Here is an 18,956-nt window from a genome sequence, read left to right as displayed (position 1 = left end):
TGAATAATAACATAATAGACTATACTTAGTTGTATCCTTTTTTTTTTATTTGTAATGTTAAATTCAGTTATTATTAATATTAAATTGGGTAGTTCAGGTGCACTAGTAAATAAATTATTATTATTTTAAAGATTTGAGTTTCAACATCAGTGAAAGTTAAACTCAATTTACTTTATTATTATATTTTTATTTAATTAACACCAAAATTCGGACATTCTAGGCTGTCGACCGTCCTTAGTTAAAATTGAATTCCAGAGCTAAAGATAATAGCATCTTGTTCTCCTCTAAATTTTTGGTATTTTGTTTGGTGAATTGTAGTCGTGGTCGTGGTCGACTTTTCTTCTCAAATAGAATCAGAATGTCTTACGCTTACCTCTTCAAGTACATAATAATCGGTGATACTGGTATATAGACTCAATATCTTCTTTCTCCTTTATTATCGATTATTGGTGATTTCGCCTTCCGATATGGCTTTGATAGTCTCTCATCTGATTTGATCTGATCTTTTAAGGAGTGGGGAAATCATGTCTTCTTCTTCAGTTCACCGACAAGCGATTTCAGCCGGTACACGATCTTACCATCGGTGTTGAATTTGGGGCCAGGATGATCACCATCGACAACAAACCCATTAAGCTACAAATCTGGGACACCGTAATTTTCTCCCTTTTTCTCTCTCTTTTCTTTTTTCTTTTACGATTTTTTTGCTTATCTGATTTCTTATATATATTAAACATGGACAGGCAGGTCAAGAATCCTTCAGATCCATTACCAGGTCCTACTATAGAGGAGCTGCTGGTGCCCTGCTTGTTTACGATATTACGAGGTAACTCTTATAATATTCATGTTATTATCGGTGTTTCTGGACATCTCCAATCAATCTTTTTAAGTCTAAATTGTTAATTGACTTGATTCTACACAGGAGGGAAACTTTTAATCACTTGGCTAGCTGGTTGGAGGATGCCAGGCAGCATGCTAATGCTAACATGACCATTATGCTCATCGGCAATAAGTCTGACCTTGCGCATAGGAGGGTTGTAACCACTGAGGAAGGCTAGCAATTCGCCAAGGAGCATGGTTTGATCTTCATGGAGGCCTCTGCCAAAACTGCTCAGAATGTTGAGGAGGTCTCCTCTACTCTCCATTATACTCCACAACTTTCTTTTGACTCCTATTCTATGCTTTACTATTACCAACTATTTTACCTCGTTCTCTGGTATTATGCAGGCATTTATAAAAACTGCTGCAACCATATACACAAAGATTCAGGATGGAGTTTTTGATGTGTCCAATGAGGTTACCTCTTAGCAACTTTTGCATCTTCTTGCATTAATTTCTTTTATGTTTCCATATGGTATATGATTATTCATGCCGACTGAGTATTCAAAAGAGCTTAATTGATCAGGTTATGAACTTCTAGAGTAGCTTGAAATACAGAAAGGGTGAAACATGTTGCCTCTTCATTATCATTAATATTTTCCCTGTTAATGAATTTTCTGGTAAAGCTCTACTAGCCAATATAATTCTTTTAAAAACAATCCAAAAATTGATTTTCTCTTCTATTTGTATAATTCTTCATCATGTTTGAAAGTAACTTTTCAAGTATAAGTTGTTACTAAGATTTTTGTTTGTCATACTTCTTTCTATATGTACCTTTTCAAGCACATAGTCAGCAGTGATACTGTTGTATATAGCCAATGTGCATATTGACTGTGGCCGAATTATAATTCCAAGTAAAAAATTACAAATCTGGTTTGATAGCTATAAGTTGAGGTGTGGGTAGGTCTGTTAAAGGAAGGTTGATGGGCTTCAAAGTATGCTGAATGAAGGGGTACAATCGGCTTATATTGGATTCAAGAAAAGTTACCTTACATTTAGCTGTCCTTGAATATTTGGCTAGCAATCCACAGTAACCTTATAAACAAGGCTTAATCTTACCTAGATCATGTCCCAGACTATTTCCATTCTTCAGCGGTGTTGTATCATCATCAGTATTATTCTTTCAGGAGGTTTTAAAGTTTGAATGCTTTGATGCGGACTATATAAAAAGTCACTATCTTTGAATATTGACAAAAGAAGAAAAAGAATTGTTTTGTTTCTCTTTCATTGACTCGGTGATGTGAATTCTGTGTTTGACATTCATTTTTTCTTATTGGTTTTAAGTCGTACGGCATAAAAGTTGGATATGGTGGAATTCCAGGGCCATTTGGAGGCCGAGATGGTTCTTCTTCTCAAGGTGGCAGCTGCTGTAATTGAAATTCCGAGTTCTCATTCTCGAAAATGGAATACAGCTTGTTCATGTAATTTCTTCATTTATTCTTTTAGTTCCTTGTTTAATTTGATAGTCCCTGAATACGGTGTAGAGTGTGATTCATATAATCCATTTAGATGTGTTCTCCATTTAAATTTGATCTCATTAGTGAGAACTATGACAAATGAGATGTGGACGAGGGAATCTGATAATAACGATGTAGCCTTCTAAAGCCAAGGGGGTTGAAATGCATGTTTTCCCGTGCATCATCCAAGATTCTTTTCTTATTGGAAAATGTAATCTTGGAACCCTATTCTATTTCTCATTATACGCTTCTAGTAATTGCGTACGAGGATATTTTTTCCTTAAAAAGACATAATTTGACTTGTTTTGTGGATTTTCACCGAGATGATTTCTTTAAAGGATGCATGTGAAGAACTAAGTCAATTGTGAGCTTGTCCTATGTCGGCTTTTAAAATTATAATTTTATGTATTTTTATATAGTTAATGTACATTAAATATATAAAAATGATTATAGATATGTGAATAAATTCTATATATACTAAACAATTATATTTATCAGAATAATGCTCATGAATAATATTTAATAATAAAACAATGAGATAAGAAAATGTGGAGCCATTATGAATATTATTACTAAGATAATAATCTATAGATACAGCAACCATATAAAAGCTAATTGAGTCAATTCTTATTCCATTAGCAATCTTAATTTCATACTACTTTTAGATCCTATTTCAAGTTCAACTAACCTATAAAATATTGCGCACTTCAACTTATTAGACCTTCTTTTTAAAACCATCTTTTTAAATTACATTGACATAGTTGATCTCAACACTTAATATTTTATTTGTAGCGATACATCTTGAAAATTATCTGATTGTAAATTGTAACTTACCATAAATTTAGCCATTTGAGTTATTATAAAATAAATACAAAATAATTACGATGCATGTGATGTATATATAGAGTGTTGGGCGCGGAGAATCTATACCCAATGGTCAAAACAAGCATTTGTGTTTTTTGTTGGAGTGTGTGACTCACAGGGTGCCAGCAACATGAGATGAGCAGTACAGCATTATCTCATACAGAAAGTAAAGTAAAAAGTAGTAACTGAATCCTCTCTCCTCCGTCTCTATCTGCTCTATTCTGTTCCCGTTGTTTGTTAGAAAGGAAGAAGAGGAAGATGAAGGTTAAGGTGAGGCATATAGTGTTGAGTTCGCTAGCGGCTTCTGTCATTGTTCCCATCTTTCTTTACACCGACACGGTCGGCACTTTCTTCGATTCCGGTTCTTGTAGGTTTATTTCTTCCACTCTTTAATCGTTCCATTTATATCCTATTATTTTTTTCTGTTTTTCTGCTTCCCTTCTTTTTAACTGTAGTTTCTGCCGCAAGGCTTGATTTTCTTGATGATGTTGCAGCATTTGTAAGTTTCTTTCTGAAATTATTTCTTCAGTATCATAATTTCGTGAACAACACCAGAATTTTTTAAATTTCCGTTGTATTTTTTTTTTGCACACTCTTTCCCGGGATACCAGGCATCTCCATGTTGTTCCCCTGGTAGTGTTGGAAAAATTAATAAATGACTGAATAAAATTGATGTGTTTTACGATAAATACGAATTTATCTTAAGGAAACTATTCATACATGTCTCAACAAAAATCATTTTTCGGTTTATCATATTCTACTCATCTGATTCCGTGTCTACATACGAGTAAACAAATCATGTTCCTCTATTTTAATTATTTATTTATTTTACTTCGTTCGATTATATAATAATATTTATTTATTATTATTATTTTATCTCGGATTAATAATTTTGTCTAACAATATTAAGATATTTGCAAGACAACAGCAAAACAAAGGATGTACGTAGGGGTGTTCGCGGTCGGTTTGGATCGGTTTTTGGCTAAATATTCATTCAATCCGAAAGTATAAATATTTGCGGTTTGGATCGGTTTGGATGTTTTTAAAAAAAATCCGATCCGATCCGATCCAATTAAGTGTGGTTTGATTCGGCTTAGATTTGTGCGGTTTTTGGATTCTAATTCCATAAATGCATATTTACTTCATAATGGCGAATCAAATGCAAATCGTAATGCTTGAAAGATATCTCAACACAAATACCCTTACAACAATTAAGAAAGGTTTTACACTTTTTACATAACTGGACTTGAGCCTTTCAGACTCAAACAAATCCATTTTTAACTGGAATTCCAGAAGCTAAACTCATTTGCATCAGTTCTGTTCCAGTGCAGATGTTAATGCAAATCCTGCCCTCACACATTTCTTCATTTACCCCCTTATCCTTACGCATTAACGTGCTGTTAAATATTTCTGTTTTTACAACTAGCTGCGTTAGCATTTGAGTTTACTTTTGTTATCATCTACTTGGGAAACCAAAACAAGAAAAGAGATGGTGCTTATGCAGATACACTAGGTGAGGTGGCCCCTTGGTTGGTACTCGATTGATCGAACAAGAATCGCACGACAACACAAGTTATGTTATACGCACTGCCCCTCTCGCATGCCTCTTGCATCAACCGCTTTGCCGCCTGCTCAGGATCCTGTATCGGCTTTATCATTGCAACAGCCTCCTGTGAAAAGAAAAAGCAGTAGTTAGGAAAAGGAAAAACTAGGGCCCAACCACGTTCGAACTAGTGACCTTTTGATCTGCAGTCAAATGCTCTACCACTAAGCTATAGACTGAGTTTGCATTGAGCTTGTAAATTTAATATTCTAATTAATCGGTTTGGTTCGGTTTGGATTGGTTCCGGATTTCTAAACCGAAACCGAACCGATCGGTTAGACCTTGTGAGGTCACTGTGAGGGTTCTTATCCCCAAGTTCATTCCTATGATAAAAACAGTGACTAAAATGTGGAAAATGTTAAGCAATGCTTTTAATAATCACTATGTGTTTCGGTGAGTCGAACAACATAAGTCACCTATGTAAGAGTGAAGTAGAGCCACTTCAAAGAGATTATTGGGGCATAGTTCTCTAAACTCTTGCAGAACCAGGAAATGTCCACGATTATATGGACATAACCATGAGAACCAAATTATTGTCAGTGAAATATTTGTGAGGTATTTGTGTGAGGTATGTCATTATTTACACCAACAGCAGGACGGTTCAAGGACATCATGTTTACTGGACAGCCAGTAAAGTAAACATATTTTCACAAAGAAATGTTCAAAGGGGAACGCCTACCTATCCTATGCAAATATTGAACGTAGAATCTATCATCATATCGAGTCAGTATTTGAAATCATTAATTTCATTCATGTGGGAGATTGTTGGAAAAATTAATAAATAATTGAATAAAATTAATATCTTTTAATAATAAGTTATGTCACTTGGTGAACAGACTTATTATTTGGTATAAAATTACATCAATTCAATTATACCTATTAATTTTTCAACAAATCTCTTCATCAAAATGTCATAATCTTTTGATTAGTTTCCTCTCCCCTATATATAGGTTAGTTGAGGCACAATCTTAGACACAACTTGACTCAACTTTGAGAGACAATTCATAAAGTTGAATTAGGAAATCACTTAGAAAATTCCTTTTAAATCTGTTCTTTCCGGTGATAGAGAAATGCAAGATTGTGTTCGATTAATCACTACAGTTGTGCTTATTTTTGTGATCGTTTGTTGTTGTATCCTAGGAGACTGACATGCCTCAACAAAAATCATTTTTCGATTTATCATATTTTACTCATCTGATTCTGTGTCTACATACGAGTAAACAAATCATGTTCATTTATTTTAATTAATTATTTATTTTATTTTGTTCGATTATATAATAATATTTATTTATTATTATTATTTTATCTCGGACAATTTTGTCTAACATGTATTATAATCATAGATTAGTTCCTTTGGTTTTCCGGGGCTGGCCTGGGTATATATGTTGATTTTGACGTTGATTTTGGTCAAAGGAAATTTCGACCTCCCTCAAAGAACCCTTGGGAATCCTGAATTCTGATCCCTCAACAAATTCCTTTCCCAACGGTAAATATTTAAAGAAGAAAATTATCCGCTTTTAGTTTAATTTTGTGCAATTGGGATGATGGTTTTATAATTCCCAAATGACAGAGACGACGGAGCATAAATCTACACGAGTGCTTTCTGTTGCGATTGAAGAACATCAACCCCGATTTAACAACTCCATTACACAGGCCAATGAATCTCAGCTCTTGGTAATTTCTTTCAATTTCGTTGCTATATCTACACCATGTTACTTAGCATCTCGCATTCTGCAGATTTTGATTTCTGAGGATTACTTTTTCTTTAGTCTTAGTGTCCTACTGTAATGCATTTCCATGGTTACTTTCTTCTCATATTGCAAGGATTTTGAATCTGTGTCTAAAATTTGATTGCTGCAATGGAAATGCCACTTCATTCTATTTTGTCTACTAATAATTGATTTGTGTCTCCGAATATTTGTTTCTATACAGCTAAACCTAGTTCCTGGTCTTAACACATTTACAGGTTTCAGTATGAACGGGAACTTTTAACTTTAATGTATATGTAGGTAAGAGTTAATTTCCCCTGTTTGCTCTATCAATAGGCTATAAACCTTGAGGAACAACAAACTCAGCTCTCCTAGCACGATGAATCAGAAAGAGCATTCGGCTAACGAATCTGACATAATGACTGAAGCAGCAGATGCTCAGGTGCGTCACCTCAAAGACCTGCTCATCCGTGCAAAAGTGTACATCTCCCTTCCAGCCATCAAAGCAACCCACGTGCTACAAGGGAGCTTCGAGGGCGGATTAAGGAAGTTTCATGTGCACTTGGTGATGCATCCAAGGATAGTGATCTGCCAAGAAAGTAACATATTTCTGAAATAAGGCTGTTGCTTGTATTTTATCATTACTATTTAAAATTTCTTTCAAGTCTTCAAAGGATTTTAAGTGTGGAACAAGGTTTCAAATCGCGGTCACGGTCGCGTTTTCGGTCATTTCGGGTTTCCTGTGACTGTGGCCATCGCGGGCGCTATTAGGTGCTATTGCGGGTGTAGCGGGCAACTCGGACGGCGGCGAAACCGTTATTTCGCGAACGAAATCACATTTTCGGACCGTGATTTGAAACCCTGGTGTGGAATGCGGCTTCCAAATTGCTCTAATCTGTTACCATGGATCTTATTTTTGCAGTGCCTTCGATAAGTTGAAAGCAATGGAGCAATCGCTAGAAAAATGTCAGCACATTCAAGATAAATGTGATGCTCTAGTAAAAAGACTTCGGGCTATGCTACACTCAACTGAAGAGCTACTCCGAGTGCACAGAAAAATGACCACGGTCTTGGCACAATTAACTGCAAAAACCCTTCCCAAGGGTCTTCATTGCCTGCCTTTGCGGCTAACTACCGAGTATTATACCTTGAATTCTTCACAACAGAAATTTTTAGATGAAGAGAAATTAGAAGACCCTCGACTGTATCATTACGCACTATTCTCTGATAATCTATTAGCAGCTGCTGTTGTTGTAAACTCAACTCTTTCCCATGCCAAGGTAAATGAACTCTCCTATTGAGGCTTAACTCGTACTTTCTTCAGCTGCCAGTGGAAAGGGAAATGGTTTTGCTTTTAATCTTAAGATTGCCATCATCATTTTGTTCTTGACATTCATCCTTCTTGGAAAGTGACTGTTTGAGCATGCAAGTGTTTGTGGGATCAAAACAAATTGATATGTACGTAATGACATTTTAACCACCTGATTTTGGTTGATATATTTATCTCATTATGCTTGCTTAATTCCTTGCAGCACCCTTCAAAACATGTTTTCCACATTGTTACGGATAGGCTTAATTATGCAGCAATGAGGATGTGGTTTCTACCTAATTCACTGGGGAAAGCCGCTATACAGGTTCAGAACATTGAAGAATTTTCATGGTTAAACTCAAGCTACAGTCCAGTCCTTAAGCAGCTAGGTTCTGCTTCAGTCTCCGATTATTACTTCAGGGCACAACGGGTTAATTCTTTATTCAAATCTGAAGTTCTGAAACCCAAAATACTTGTCCATCCTCAACCATCTTCGGTTTTATCAACTAGAGATATTCCCAAAACACAATAAAGTGTTGTTCCTAGACGATGATGTAGCAGTCCAGAAGGACCTTAGTGATCTGTGGTCCCTCAATTTGAGGGGCTATGTTAATGGTGCTGTTGAGACTTGTGGAGAAAGCTTCCATCGATTTGATCGGTATCTAAACTTCTCAAATCCTATAATCTCAAAGAACTTTGACCGACATGCTTGTGGTTGGGCATATGGAATGAATATTTTTGATTTAGCGGAGTGGAGGCGGCAGAACATAACAGGCCTATATCATAGGTGGCAGAAGCTGGTAAGTGATGTATAAATCCTAGCTAAACAGATTATAAGATAGACATTAAAGTTCCATAGAAATTGTATGCTTTTTAACATTTTCAAGGAAAATTTGTTTGTAGAACCATGACAGGCGATTGTGGAAGTTGGGTACCCTGCCTTCTGGTCCCGTAACATTTTGGAAACGCACTTATACCTTCCATAAATCTTGGCACGTGCTTGGGCTTGGCTACAATCCTAATGTCAACAAGAGGGAGATCGAACAAGCTGTTGTTATCCACTACAATGGCAATTTGAAACCATGGTTGGACATAGGCATGCCCAAGTATAAAAACTATTGGGCAAAGTATGTAGATTATGATCATATCTTTTTGCGAGATCTCAACATCAACCCGTAGAAAGCCTTCCTTGCAACGTGATTGTTTTTGAAGTTTTGTGGTGACCAGTGTTAGCTATACATCAGTTTGTAGGCTTTTCGAATTCATTCTTTCTTGTACACAGTCGATTGTAGTTTTGTTTTGTTTTCCTTTTGGTTTCTTGTCGCACTGATCGGTAATCAAGCCACCGTATTTGTGTGGGCGTTGCAAGCAGCACTGTATGACTATAATTAGCTACGTATGAATATGCTCTGTGGCTCTCAACTTTACATACTCACCCTCGTGGCTGAACGTCTTTCTCATTTGTATTTCTTCGGCTCGCTTACCAGCACACCATGCAAAAAGCCTTGTAACGGAATCTGCTTCTTCATCGTTTACGTGGGAGTGTGATATCATATGAGGATTAAAGAATTAGGTCGCCGTGGCAATGTCAAGAAGCAAAGAAACTGTTCGACGAAATGGCTCACTGTTTACAGGACGCTGCTTCTTATGCTTCCACGATCACTGTTTATTTGAAAAAAATAATCTTCCAAAAGCAGAGTCGCTGTATTACTCCTTGCCCTATAGAAACATTTTTTGCTGAATCTGCAATGATCCATGCTACGTGAAGGTCTGCGTCTAACTGAAGCTCGTCAGCTGTTCATGCGACGTGAAGGTCTGCATCTAACTGAAGCTCGTCAACTATTCGATGGCATGGTTGACAGAAATGGCTTCTCCTTGAAGAGAATGTTATGCTTTTTGTGCAAAGACCCAACTCTGTGAAAATGTGGTATCTTGGACAACTGTGGTTTTGAGTTATGCACGTAATGGTTTGATTCATGAAGCTCGCCACATATTTGACAGAATTCCCGAGAAAAACATCGTTGTTTGGACTGTTATGCTTAAGGCTTATGTTGACAATGACCGGATTGATGATGCGTTTAGATTCTTCTACCAAATGCCTCAAAGGTTCCTGTATTCTTGGAATATCATAATTTCAGCCTGTTTAAAGGTTAATAGTCTATGAAGCAATTCAGTTATCTGATTCTACGCCTAAAGAAAAAAAATGATATCTTGGACAAGTATGGTTTCACGTCTGGCAAGGAACGGGATGACAAAACAGGCTAGGGAATATTTTGATCAGATGCCAGTAAGCAAAGACATAGCAGCTTTGAATGCCATGATAACGGCATACATTGATGAAGGGGAAATGGCTAAAGCTAGTGAGCTATTTCATACAATGCCTACTAAGAACAGTGTCTTGTAATGCCATGATTGTTGGTCATTCAAAAAAAAAATGGGCTTAAAGGTGAAAGCTTTTAGTAACTTGATCCTCATGCTTCGTTCTGGATTCGTGCCTAATGAGATTGACATATTTTGATCAGATGCCAGTAAGCAAAGACATAGCAGCTTGAATGCCATGATAACGGCATACATTGATGAAGGGGAAATGGCTAAAGCTAGTGAGCTATTTCATACAATGCCTACTAAGAACAGTGTCTTGTAATGCCATGATTGTTGGTCATTCAAAAAAAAAATGGGCTTAAAGGTGAAAGCTTTTAGTAACTTGATCCTCATGCTTCGTTCTGGATTCGTGCCTAATGAGATTGACATCACTAGCATGTTGATCGCCTGCGATAGCGTTTCAGAGCTTGGGCAAATTTATGCTTTTGTTTTCCATTTAGCGTTTGAGTATGGCACTTCACTTACTAACACCCTTATTGCGGCATATTCAAGAACAGGGGATCTAGATTCGGCTAGGCTTGCTTTTTAATGTCTCAAGGCCAAGGACCTTGCATCGTGGAATGCCATGATATTAGCATATTCGCGCCATGCATATGGAAGTCACGCATTATATGTTTTTGCACGCATGCTAACCTCAGGTGCCAAACCCAGATGATATCACTTTTGGAGGAGTGTTATCAGCCTGCAGTCGGGCTGGTCTGTACAGAAAGGTCAAAGGCTATTTCATTCAACTCACACATATGGTTTACATTCCAGGGCTGTGGACATCCTAGGTCGAGCAAGACAACTGGACAAGACCATGTGTGTTGTCAAGCAAATGCCTCCATGCAGAAGAAACGGTGTGATTTTTGGAGCATTGCTTGCTGCATGCATATTGCATGGGTGATAAAATAGCATATCACATTGACAAACGGTTGATTGAGCTAGAGCCCACTGATTCTGGTGTCTACGTTCTCTTGGTTGATGTATTTGCCAGAGTAAAGAACATAACGAGGGAGAGGAAACTGAAGAAACTTGCTGATGTTAGTCAAGTAGAAGTAATCAGAGTCACGTATTCTTTGCAGGATACAATTCTCATCCTCAACTTGAAAGGATCTATGAAATGCTGTCTTATGTATTAACACCTCGCACAACCGAGGTGGGTTACATTCGACGAAATTCACCATCCAAATATACCTTAAATTAGCGTAGTTAATTTGTGAGAAACTGAAGGAAAATGGAGTTATTTCATATTGGTTTTGGTTCATGAAGCAATCTGGTTGGTATACATTGAAAGGCAATGAAGGTACAATAGAAAAATCTAAGAATATAGATAAGTCTTAAAATTCATCATCACTGTAGGCGTCGTATGATGATTGACGGTGTAAAACTAACGAAATATGATTGATTCATGGGATGGGGGAAAACAGAGGAACAAACCAAGTGAATATGGAGATCCTTACTTCCCCCGCTTAATTATCTGGCTTGATTCATGTGAGCATTGTCATGTTGCTGTTGCGAACACTATTCCAGCAAGCCAAACAACTATTGCAGATATCATAATTCAAAAGGTCAAAAATCTTAAATAACTCATTATTTAACTCGGCCTACGTGTCTAATGAAAAAAAACACTGTTTTGCTAGATTGTTAGAATTTGAGTGGAACTTTACTAGGAAAAAGAACACATAAATACTTGGACAACTGTTCAATCTAAATACTGCATTTATACATTTATCAAAGTAAAGCTTGGAAATCTGCATAATTTTGCTTCAAGTTTAAAATGACTTGAACACTTTGCACTGAAAACAATAGAAACAAGAGAGAAAATACAACAGTTTAATGTTACTGGGGCGACTCATGTGGAACGATTCCTCCGGTGATTAACTCGTCTCAAGATGCAAAGGCGTAGTCGTTTACTAAGGGCTTCTAGCTTTTCAAGCTTCTCGTGCTTGGGCTTTGGGGTTATTGAAGCTTTTTTCTTCTTATTCTTATTTTTCTTCTTTTCCTCTTTTGGTGGATCACACGATTTTTGAGCCATGCTTTTAAGCGGTGTTGCAAGCACGTTAAGAGTCGCCTAATGAGACAGGGCCCATTTTCAGTAAGAAAAAACCGTAAATAGGCAGGACCTACCCCATTCAAGTTAAAATAAAATATAAATCATGCAGCAAACAAAAGCTTGGAACTTATTCTCAAGATCTCTTATGTTAATATGTCCTGCATGCATTCTTCTTGATCGACTTAAAACAGTTTAAAATCTAACAGCCTGTTTTATGCATTATGCAGATGAAGGTAAGCCTTCATCATTCCATGGTGAAGATTACGATTGCCATAAGCAGGGTTAGAGGTAGAGACAGAGACATAGAGGAACCTCATTTCTATTATCAGCAGTTGTACAATCCGCTGAAGAGTCTTCATCACTGCCCCCTAGTGAAGAGCATCTTCCCCAACTTTCTCTGTTTGAGCTGGTATATGAACAACATTCGTCACTTTGGCCATTGGGCTTATCCTGTAAATCATAAGGCAAAATTCTCTAATGAAACAAAGTATGAACAGCAGAAAACAATAATTTCATAGATTAGTTCACACGCTTTGTTGCCGGTTCAGAAATCATATTCAGTAACATGCAATAGCCACACTGGAGGTGGAGTCATAAGTGCAGAGTGAATCTATCATTAAATATAAATCATGGCAGTTTCTCAGGGCTAATTGAAAGTACGTCAAGCAGGAACTGAATAAACTAAACTACCAAGTCTTACCCGTAAAAAGAATAAAACATGTGTATATGCAGACAGACACAGAGTTAATCACTAGAGAAGATGATCAGAGGAATTTCATGGATACCTGTAAATTTGATTGTTCGTCACTGTCAGGTCTATTGTTCCTAGCAACAATGGAATCCTGCAATTATAAGAAACAACAAATTATTAAAGTACATAAATAATTTGATTATTAGTCTTATAAGCAGACAAATACCAAACACAAAGTGGAATGGAATACTACCAATGTAGTTAGCGGTGCAACTTCTGAGATCAGTTCATTTACGGGCTTAGTCATCAAAACGCTAGGTGCAGCAGAAGATGAACTTGCAGCATTGGTTGGCTCAGTTTCAATGCCAGTGATTGTTTCATACAACAGAATCTAAAAAAAATTACATAAAATTCATGTTAAATATTTGGTAGGTATGTATCCCCATATTCCTGTTTCTACAAAAGCTTTTACACATGTATCACCAAATACCAGGGGGTCAGATCATCTTAACAAATAGATATATCACGGACGTGACACAAACACCAATCAAAAGGATACTCATCTTTTACTCTCAAACTACTTTCTTAAAAGCTGACATGAAAAGAAATTCACCTCATCCATGCCAGCACCAACTTTCATATCACCAAGGTCAAAGTATTTTTCAAGTTTACTTGAACAAGCAGAAGAGATCTGAGGAGGACGAAGCACGTTGAAGAAGAAAATGGAGACTGAATCATAATAAAACTGTGGCCTGGAGGAGTTATGATCACCGTCAAATTTTATAACGTTTTTATCCCCCTGCATAGAATATGCTTGATAAACACTTCCGGTATCAGCCAAAACAGGATATGTTTGGTTCATGGAATATAAGATTAAGGAATAAGATTACAATATTTGGTTAAGGGATGTAAGATTACCAAGGAGTGCATTTTACTAAATTGTCCTTGTTATAGAATTTGTTTTTTTTAATGAAATCAATTCTTTTAATATTTTGGCATATTTGAATTTATAAAAAAGTTGCCCATAATCTTAAATTTTGGCCTGCGCGTAACATTCCCAAACCAAACACCATAATCTTATATTGGAATCAAAGATTACGCCTTGGAATCTTAAATAACAAGAACCAAATGCCACAAGAAAATGTAAGAATTTTCAAATGGTAAAAGGGATGTAAGATTTACCAAGAAGAAAATATTGGAATCAAAGATTATGCCTTGGAATCTTAAATAACAAGAACCAAATGCCACAAGAAAATGTAAGAATTTTCAATTGGTAAATTACCACATATGAATTAAATACGAGGTCAGAGTGATTAGGTTGAATAAATTTGTCCTCACTGGCATGTCCAAATAATGCTGGAATGAATGTTTTGGGTGCTACCTGTTAATCAAAGTCTAGAATGTTAGTTAAAATAATTAGCAGTTGGAAAAGAAACAAACTCCGCATGAAATGAAAAAAAAATCTGTCAATATAAGTATATCAGATCTGGAAAGGTTTTAACGTTAGGAAGACGAAGTATGAAAAAAATTAATCAACTCGCTAACTTGTGTTCAACTTGTGAAAACCAACCAGATTATTAAAATGGACAAACCTTCAGACAATTTAGATCCATAATGTCAAACTTTGCCTTCTTCTGAATTACACGCCTCATGTACTGCACAGCCATCTTAACCTAATTGAAATAGAACGCAGGAAATACAATTTATTGCAATATTAAAAACATCTACACAAAGAAAATACAAACAGCAATGAACCCCATTGTGATTCACATATCATGACCAATAAAGTATTGATAATTACTGTTTAGTACCACCAAGACCAGCATCAATATACCCCGTTTTGGAAAAAGCAGCACATTGGCACTATTTATCACAACTCACATCTGGTATTGAGGTGCAGTGGCATTTTCTGACCATACCAACTGACTAAATTTGGACATTTCAACTGGACCACTCTTTCCACTTCCATTGGTGGCCATAATAGAGGAGGGGGATTAATATGAAATCATGCATCTCATGTTTAGCCCAATTATTTGCTTTTTTCAGAGCGTGCATTTCATCCTGTGCTTATTAGTTAATAAGCAACATGTGACATCTTCACAGGGTATATAATTGGTCTAACATGCCAGTTTGCTTTTAAAAGCTCACACTTAAGCTAACAGAGCTGCAAGAAAAGATTTGTACCGTGAATTTAGGAAGCCTGATTTTATACACATCAACAAGCTCCATCATAAGATCAAATAGGTTTGAGAAGGCACTGTCCAACACCATTCCTGCTATTGAAGGGTCTTCTGCTCCATAAAGAAGGCTGCATCAAATAACAAAGAGAGAAACCTAACACACTAGTAAGTATAGTTTTCCTAGGAAGAAACAAAATAAAAATCTGAGAAGCAACATCAAGAGAAAAAGCGTTCAAAACATCCAGAAACAAGGGCTTTCAAACACATCCTGTTTAAGAAAGCAAAGGGTGTCTGAAAATGCAATAAACTGAGAGGTGAAAGCATGAAGCACCTGGTGACAGCACCCATTGATCGTCCCCAGAGACCTATACGAGATATTTGTCTTTCACTTCTCAAATATGATACCACAATCTTGAGATCGTCTCTCTGTCAAAGAGTTTTAAAAATGGTAAAGAAAAATATAAAAAGACAAAAGAATACATCAATGGTCATCAAACTTGGATAACAGAGGCACTCAACTAGATCGAGCACATACCTCGTGCCACCCTAGGCTAACATAATCACCATCAGATAAGCCTGATCCCGAGAAATCAAGTGTGAATACAGTAATATTTGATGGGAGAAGAATTACAGCAGCTTCATTGGCATCCGCTCTACATCCACTGTGATATCATCCACAGGAGAAAAAAACAGAGTGTGAAAATTTACCTCTCTTTTTATGCTACGCAAATCTTTGGTAATGTTTCAAAACAATTCCTTGCTGAGGCGCAATACCATCTAAAAACTGTTTATAACTACAATGTAGATTTAAGCAGAATTTATGGAAAGAGTTCCATACCTGTTTCCATGGCAGTATATAACACAAGGGAGTGGAGTTTCTTCAGGAAATGATGAAGGCACGTAATGACTACAACGCAGCTTATGGCCCCTTGCATTTGTAAGCTGTATACATTTGAAATAGATAATCTAACATGTTCCAAGAAGCTAACATAAAGCGCAGAGGTGATAAATAGGAAAAAAAGAGATAAAAAGGGAGAAAGGTGGCTAATTAAAGTCCATACTTGCCTCCAAATCATGTCTTTTGTATTGCCTGCCAGCAAGAGTAAACTCCTTTTCCCAAAGATACTGATCTGGGTTATAATCAGCCCTGCATGTACACATGGCAAAAGTATAAAAGATATTAAACTTAAGGGAAGATCAACGTCCGGAGCAGCAGTGCAGCCATTACAGGTTACAAGTACTAAAAAATGCCAAATAATGAAAAAAGAGGAGTTGCAAATCAACAAATGAGATGAGGGCAGAAATAAGTGGCTAAGACAGCTCCTGCCTCCTGAACATGTATGCATCATTCTCATGCTATAGCTTTGTCTTTTCAAAACAGTCACGAAGCAAAATTGTAGTTTGGTTAGAAAAACTAATACTACTTTTCTTTGCACTGGAAAATTTAGGGTCACGAGCAGGGTCGATCCAGCTTTAAGAGATGAGAATGGAATTAGGGCGGAATATTGTAACAGAGAGATACCTTGGAGGTCGAATAACAAAATTGATGAATTGATCAATCATCTTGCTAGTAGTGAGCTTTTGAATGTGAATATACAGAAGAGTGTAATTACTCCAGCGCAATGTATCAACAGTTCCAAAATTCACTTTTTCAACATTTTTTGTTGGCTCCAATTCAACTATTTCTATCTACCTCTCTCTCGCTTTATGAAGGAGAGCACAGAAGAAGCTTCCTTCTTTTAGTGGAACAGATGGGGCAATAGAAACAGAGGCGTCTTTTAAAATCCGTACATCAAATTATAAATTTGAAGTACCACAGCGAGATATGGGCAGCAGAATGTTTCCTCAACATCGTCACGAAGCGTTCAACTTCCCGTGTCGAGAAAAAAATTTAAACATTGAGCTGAATGTGAGCTGTTTGGCAACTAAACAAATAATAACAATTAATACCAAAAAAGAACTGAAGAAACACAAAGCTCGTTCAAGAGCTTTCCTTTCCAGATCTACAGCGGCTACACTTTTGGACTGAACTTTTTACCTGCTTCTTTGGAAGAGTTATCAAGAAAAAAAAAGAAAAATGAAGTGGAAGAAATTTGATTCCAGATCCCAGAAAAAGGGAAACGAACTTTTCAAAAGAAGGTGGAAGAAAAAGTCAAACAGGAGGGAAATTTCTTCCGAAAAAGAGAGAAGAGGTCGAAGAGCTTACAGGTTTTGGTGTATTGTTGGCGGCCGATAACGGAGGGGGCGACCAGCAGGTGGTAAAGAACAAGCAAGCACAGCTCAGTGACAGACAGAGACAGAGACAGGCAGAGAGAGAGAGAGAGCTGTTTCACAAGTATTTGGGTAAACTACAGTCTTTTGTTTTGGGTTAACTATATAATTGATTACTTTGATTTATGTTATCTTTATTTTTCTTCACTAATTTAAAATTAATAATATATAATTATAGTTAACGTGGTTTAATTATCGTTACATTTTTATTGAAATATTGATATGTCATAACAAATATATAAAATTAAAAAAGGTAAATGATACAAATAATCACTAATATTTAAATAAATTTTTATTTTTCTATTGAAATTTTTAAAATAACACATTGATTGACACCATTTTGCGATATAAGTCTCCCTAAGCGGTTTCTTCATCCCTACTCCATACCACCCATTAATAGAAGAATCATAGGGAATTATTTGATTTTTAGTTACCAATTTATTATTTTTAAAATTTCAATATGGAAAAAAAATTCAAACATTAGTGATCATTTGTGTAGTTTACCGTTTTAAATTTTATATATTCATTGTGATCTATTAAAAAGACAGTTAATTATCGGTGACCACATCTTAATTAAATAAAAACGAGTGTGATCAAATATTATGTTTTTTTGAAATCAATAAGGAAAAGTGGATAAAACATAAACAAAAATATCAATCATCTAATTAATCCTATTTTTTATTATTTATTTTGAAAAAGTTACGTTATAGTCACCTTTGTTTTTAAAGCTCTTATTTTAGTCATTGGGCCATTAATTCTTGCTAAAATATTAATTTTATCCTTTAATTTTGATAAAATATTAATTTAACCCTTAAATTCAATTAAAGTATCTATTGTCAGTCGTTATTCATCATCGTTACCAGTCACAATCAATTATCATCATTAGTTGTTGTCTATGATCGTTGGATCCTAAAATTTTTAGTACATCCTAAAATTTTTAGTACACTTCCTTTTTACCTTATGAACCCGAATCTAATGTCAATTTCATTGAAAACAATTACTTTAAACTTCGAAAGCCGAGTCTAAAACTATTTAAATTCATTTAAAAATAAACTGCAATAATAAATATATCATTATACTCCTTTAAAAGTAAAAATAAGTTGGTCAAATTGATATTTTATCTAAATTTTATAAATTTAATTAATATTTTATCTAAATATTAAGAATAAATTAGTATTTTATTTAAAATTTAAGAGTCAAAATAAAATTTAATAAATTTTATAAACATATCACATCATCAAATAGAAAGAGTTAATTATGATGAGCAACAATCAACGATGAGATTTCATCAAATTAAAGAATCAAATTGATATTTCATTTAAAGTATACTAATTAAATTAATATTTTATTTAAAATTTAGAATTAACACGAGTCAAATTAAAATTTAACTATTTTATTAACGTATAATATCATCAAACAAACATAAATTAATAGTCAAATGACTAAAATATAGTGAACGCATAATGTAAATGAATAAAACTTAATTTTTTTCAAAATTGACAACCAAAGTAACATAGACGAAAAACAAAAGGGGTCTTCAAGATAATTTATCCTAAATATTTTAATATATGTAAATTTT

At 35.5% G+C, this 18,956-nt stretch overlaps 1 protein-coding gene and 3 pseudogenes across 1 annotated transcript; 3 read left to right on the top strand and 1 right to left on the bottom strand.

Moving 5' to 3' along the window:
- The first annotated feature begins 268 nt into the window (after positions 1-268).
- On the top strand, positions 269-2,397 carry LOC120194668 (annotated as a pseudogene).
- Positions 2,398-2,425: 28 nt separating this feature from the next.
- Positions 2,426-9,253, top strand: LOC120194739 (annotated as a pseudogene).
- A 1,207-nt stretch (positions 9,254-10,460) lies between these two features.
- Positions 10,461-11,768, top strand: LOC120194738 (annotated as a pseudogene).
- A 106-nt stretch (positions 11,769-11,874) lies between these two features.
- Positions 11,875-17,433, bottom strand: LOC120194666. The gene is made up of 14 exons (XM_039196919.1): positions 17,313-17,433; positions 16,629-17,031; positions 16,172-16,253; positions 15,945-16,048; positions 15,642-15,768; positions 15,438-15,532; positions 15,111-15,234; positions 14,519-14,599; positions 14,209-14,307; positions 13,540-13,725; positions 13,180-13,317; positions 13,021-13,077; positions 12,548-12,685; positions 11,875-12,253 (listed from the first exon to the last, which is right to left on the bottom strand). The coding sequence occupies exons 2-14, from the start codon at positions 16,667-16,669 to the stop codon at positions 12,035-12,037; spliced, it is 1,491 nt and encodes a 496-aa protein (XP_039052850.1). The 5' UTR covers positions 16,670-17,031; positions 17,313-17,433; the 3' UTR covers positions 11,875-12,034.
- Between the last annotated feature and the right edge of the window lie 1,523 nt (positions 17,434-18,956).

This window comes from Hibiscus syriacus, unplaced genomic scaffold (genome assembly GCF_006381635.1).
Source record: "Hibiscus syriacus cultivar Baekdansim isolate YM2019G1 unplaced genomic scaffold, ASM638163v2 tig00117000_pilon, whole genome shotgun sequence".
Classification (NCBI taxonomy): Eukaryota; Viridiplantae; Streptophyta; class Magnoliopsida; order Malvales; family Malvaceae; genus Hibiscus; species Hibiscus syriacus.
Note: the sequence above shows the minus strand (reverse complement) of the source record. Positions and strands in the feature narration are given on the sequence as shown.

Excerpts from the sequence above, each read along its gene's own strand:
- LOC120194666 (XM_039196919.1), bottom strand. The coding sequence starts at position 16,669 with ATGATTGATCAATTCATCAATTTTGTTATTCGACCTCCAAG. Across the intron at positions 16,254-16,628 it reads TTTGTTATTCGACCTCCAAG|GGCTGATTATAACCCAGATC; the intron begins GTATCTCTCTGT and ends GTGTACATGCAG. Across the intron at positions 13,318-13,539 it reads TTGGTGCTGGCATGGATGAG|ATTCTGTTGTATGAAACAAT; the intron begins GTGAATTTCTTT and ends AATTTTTTTTAG.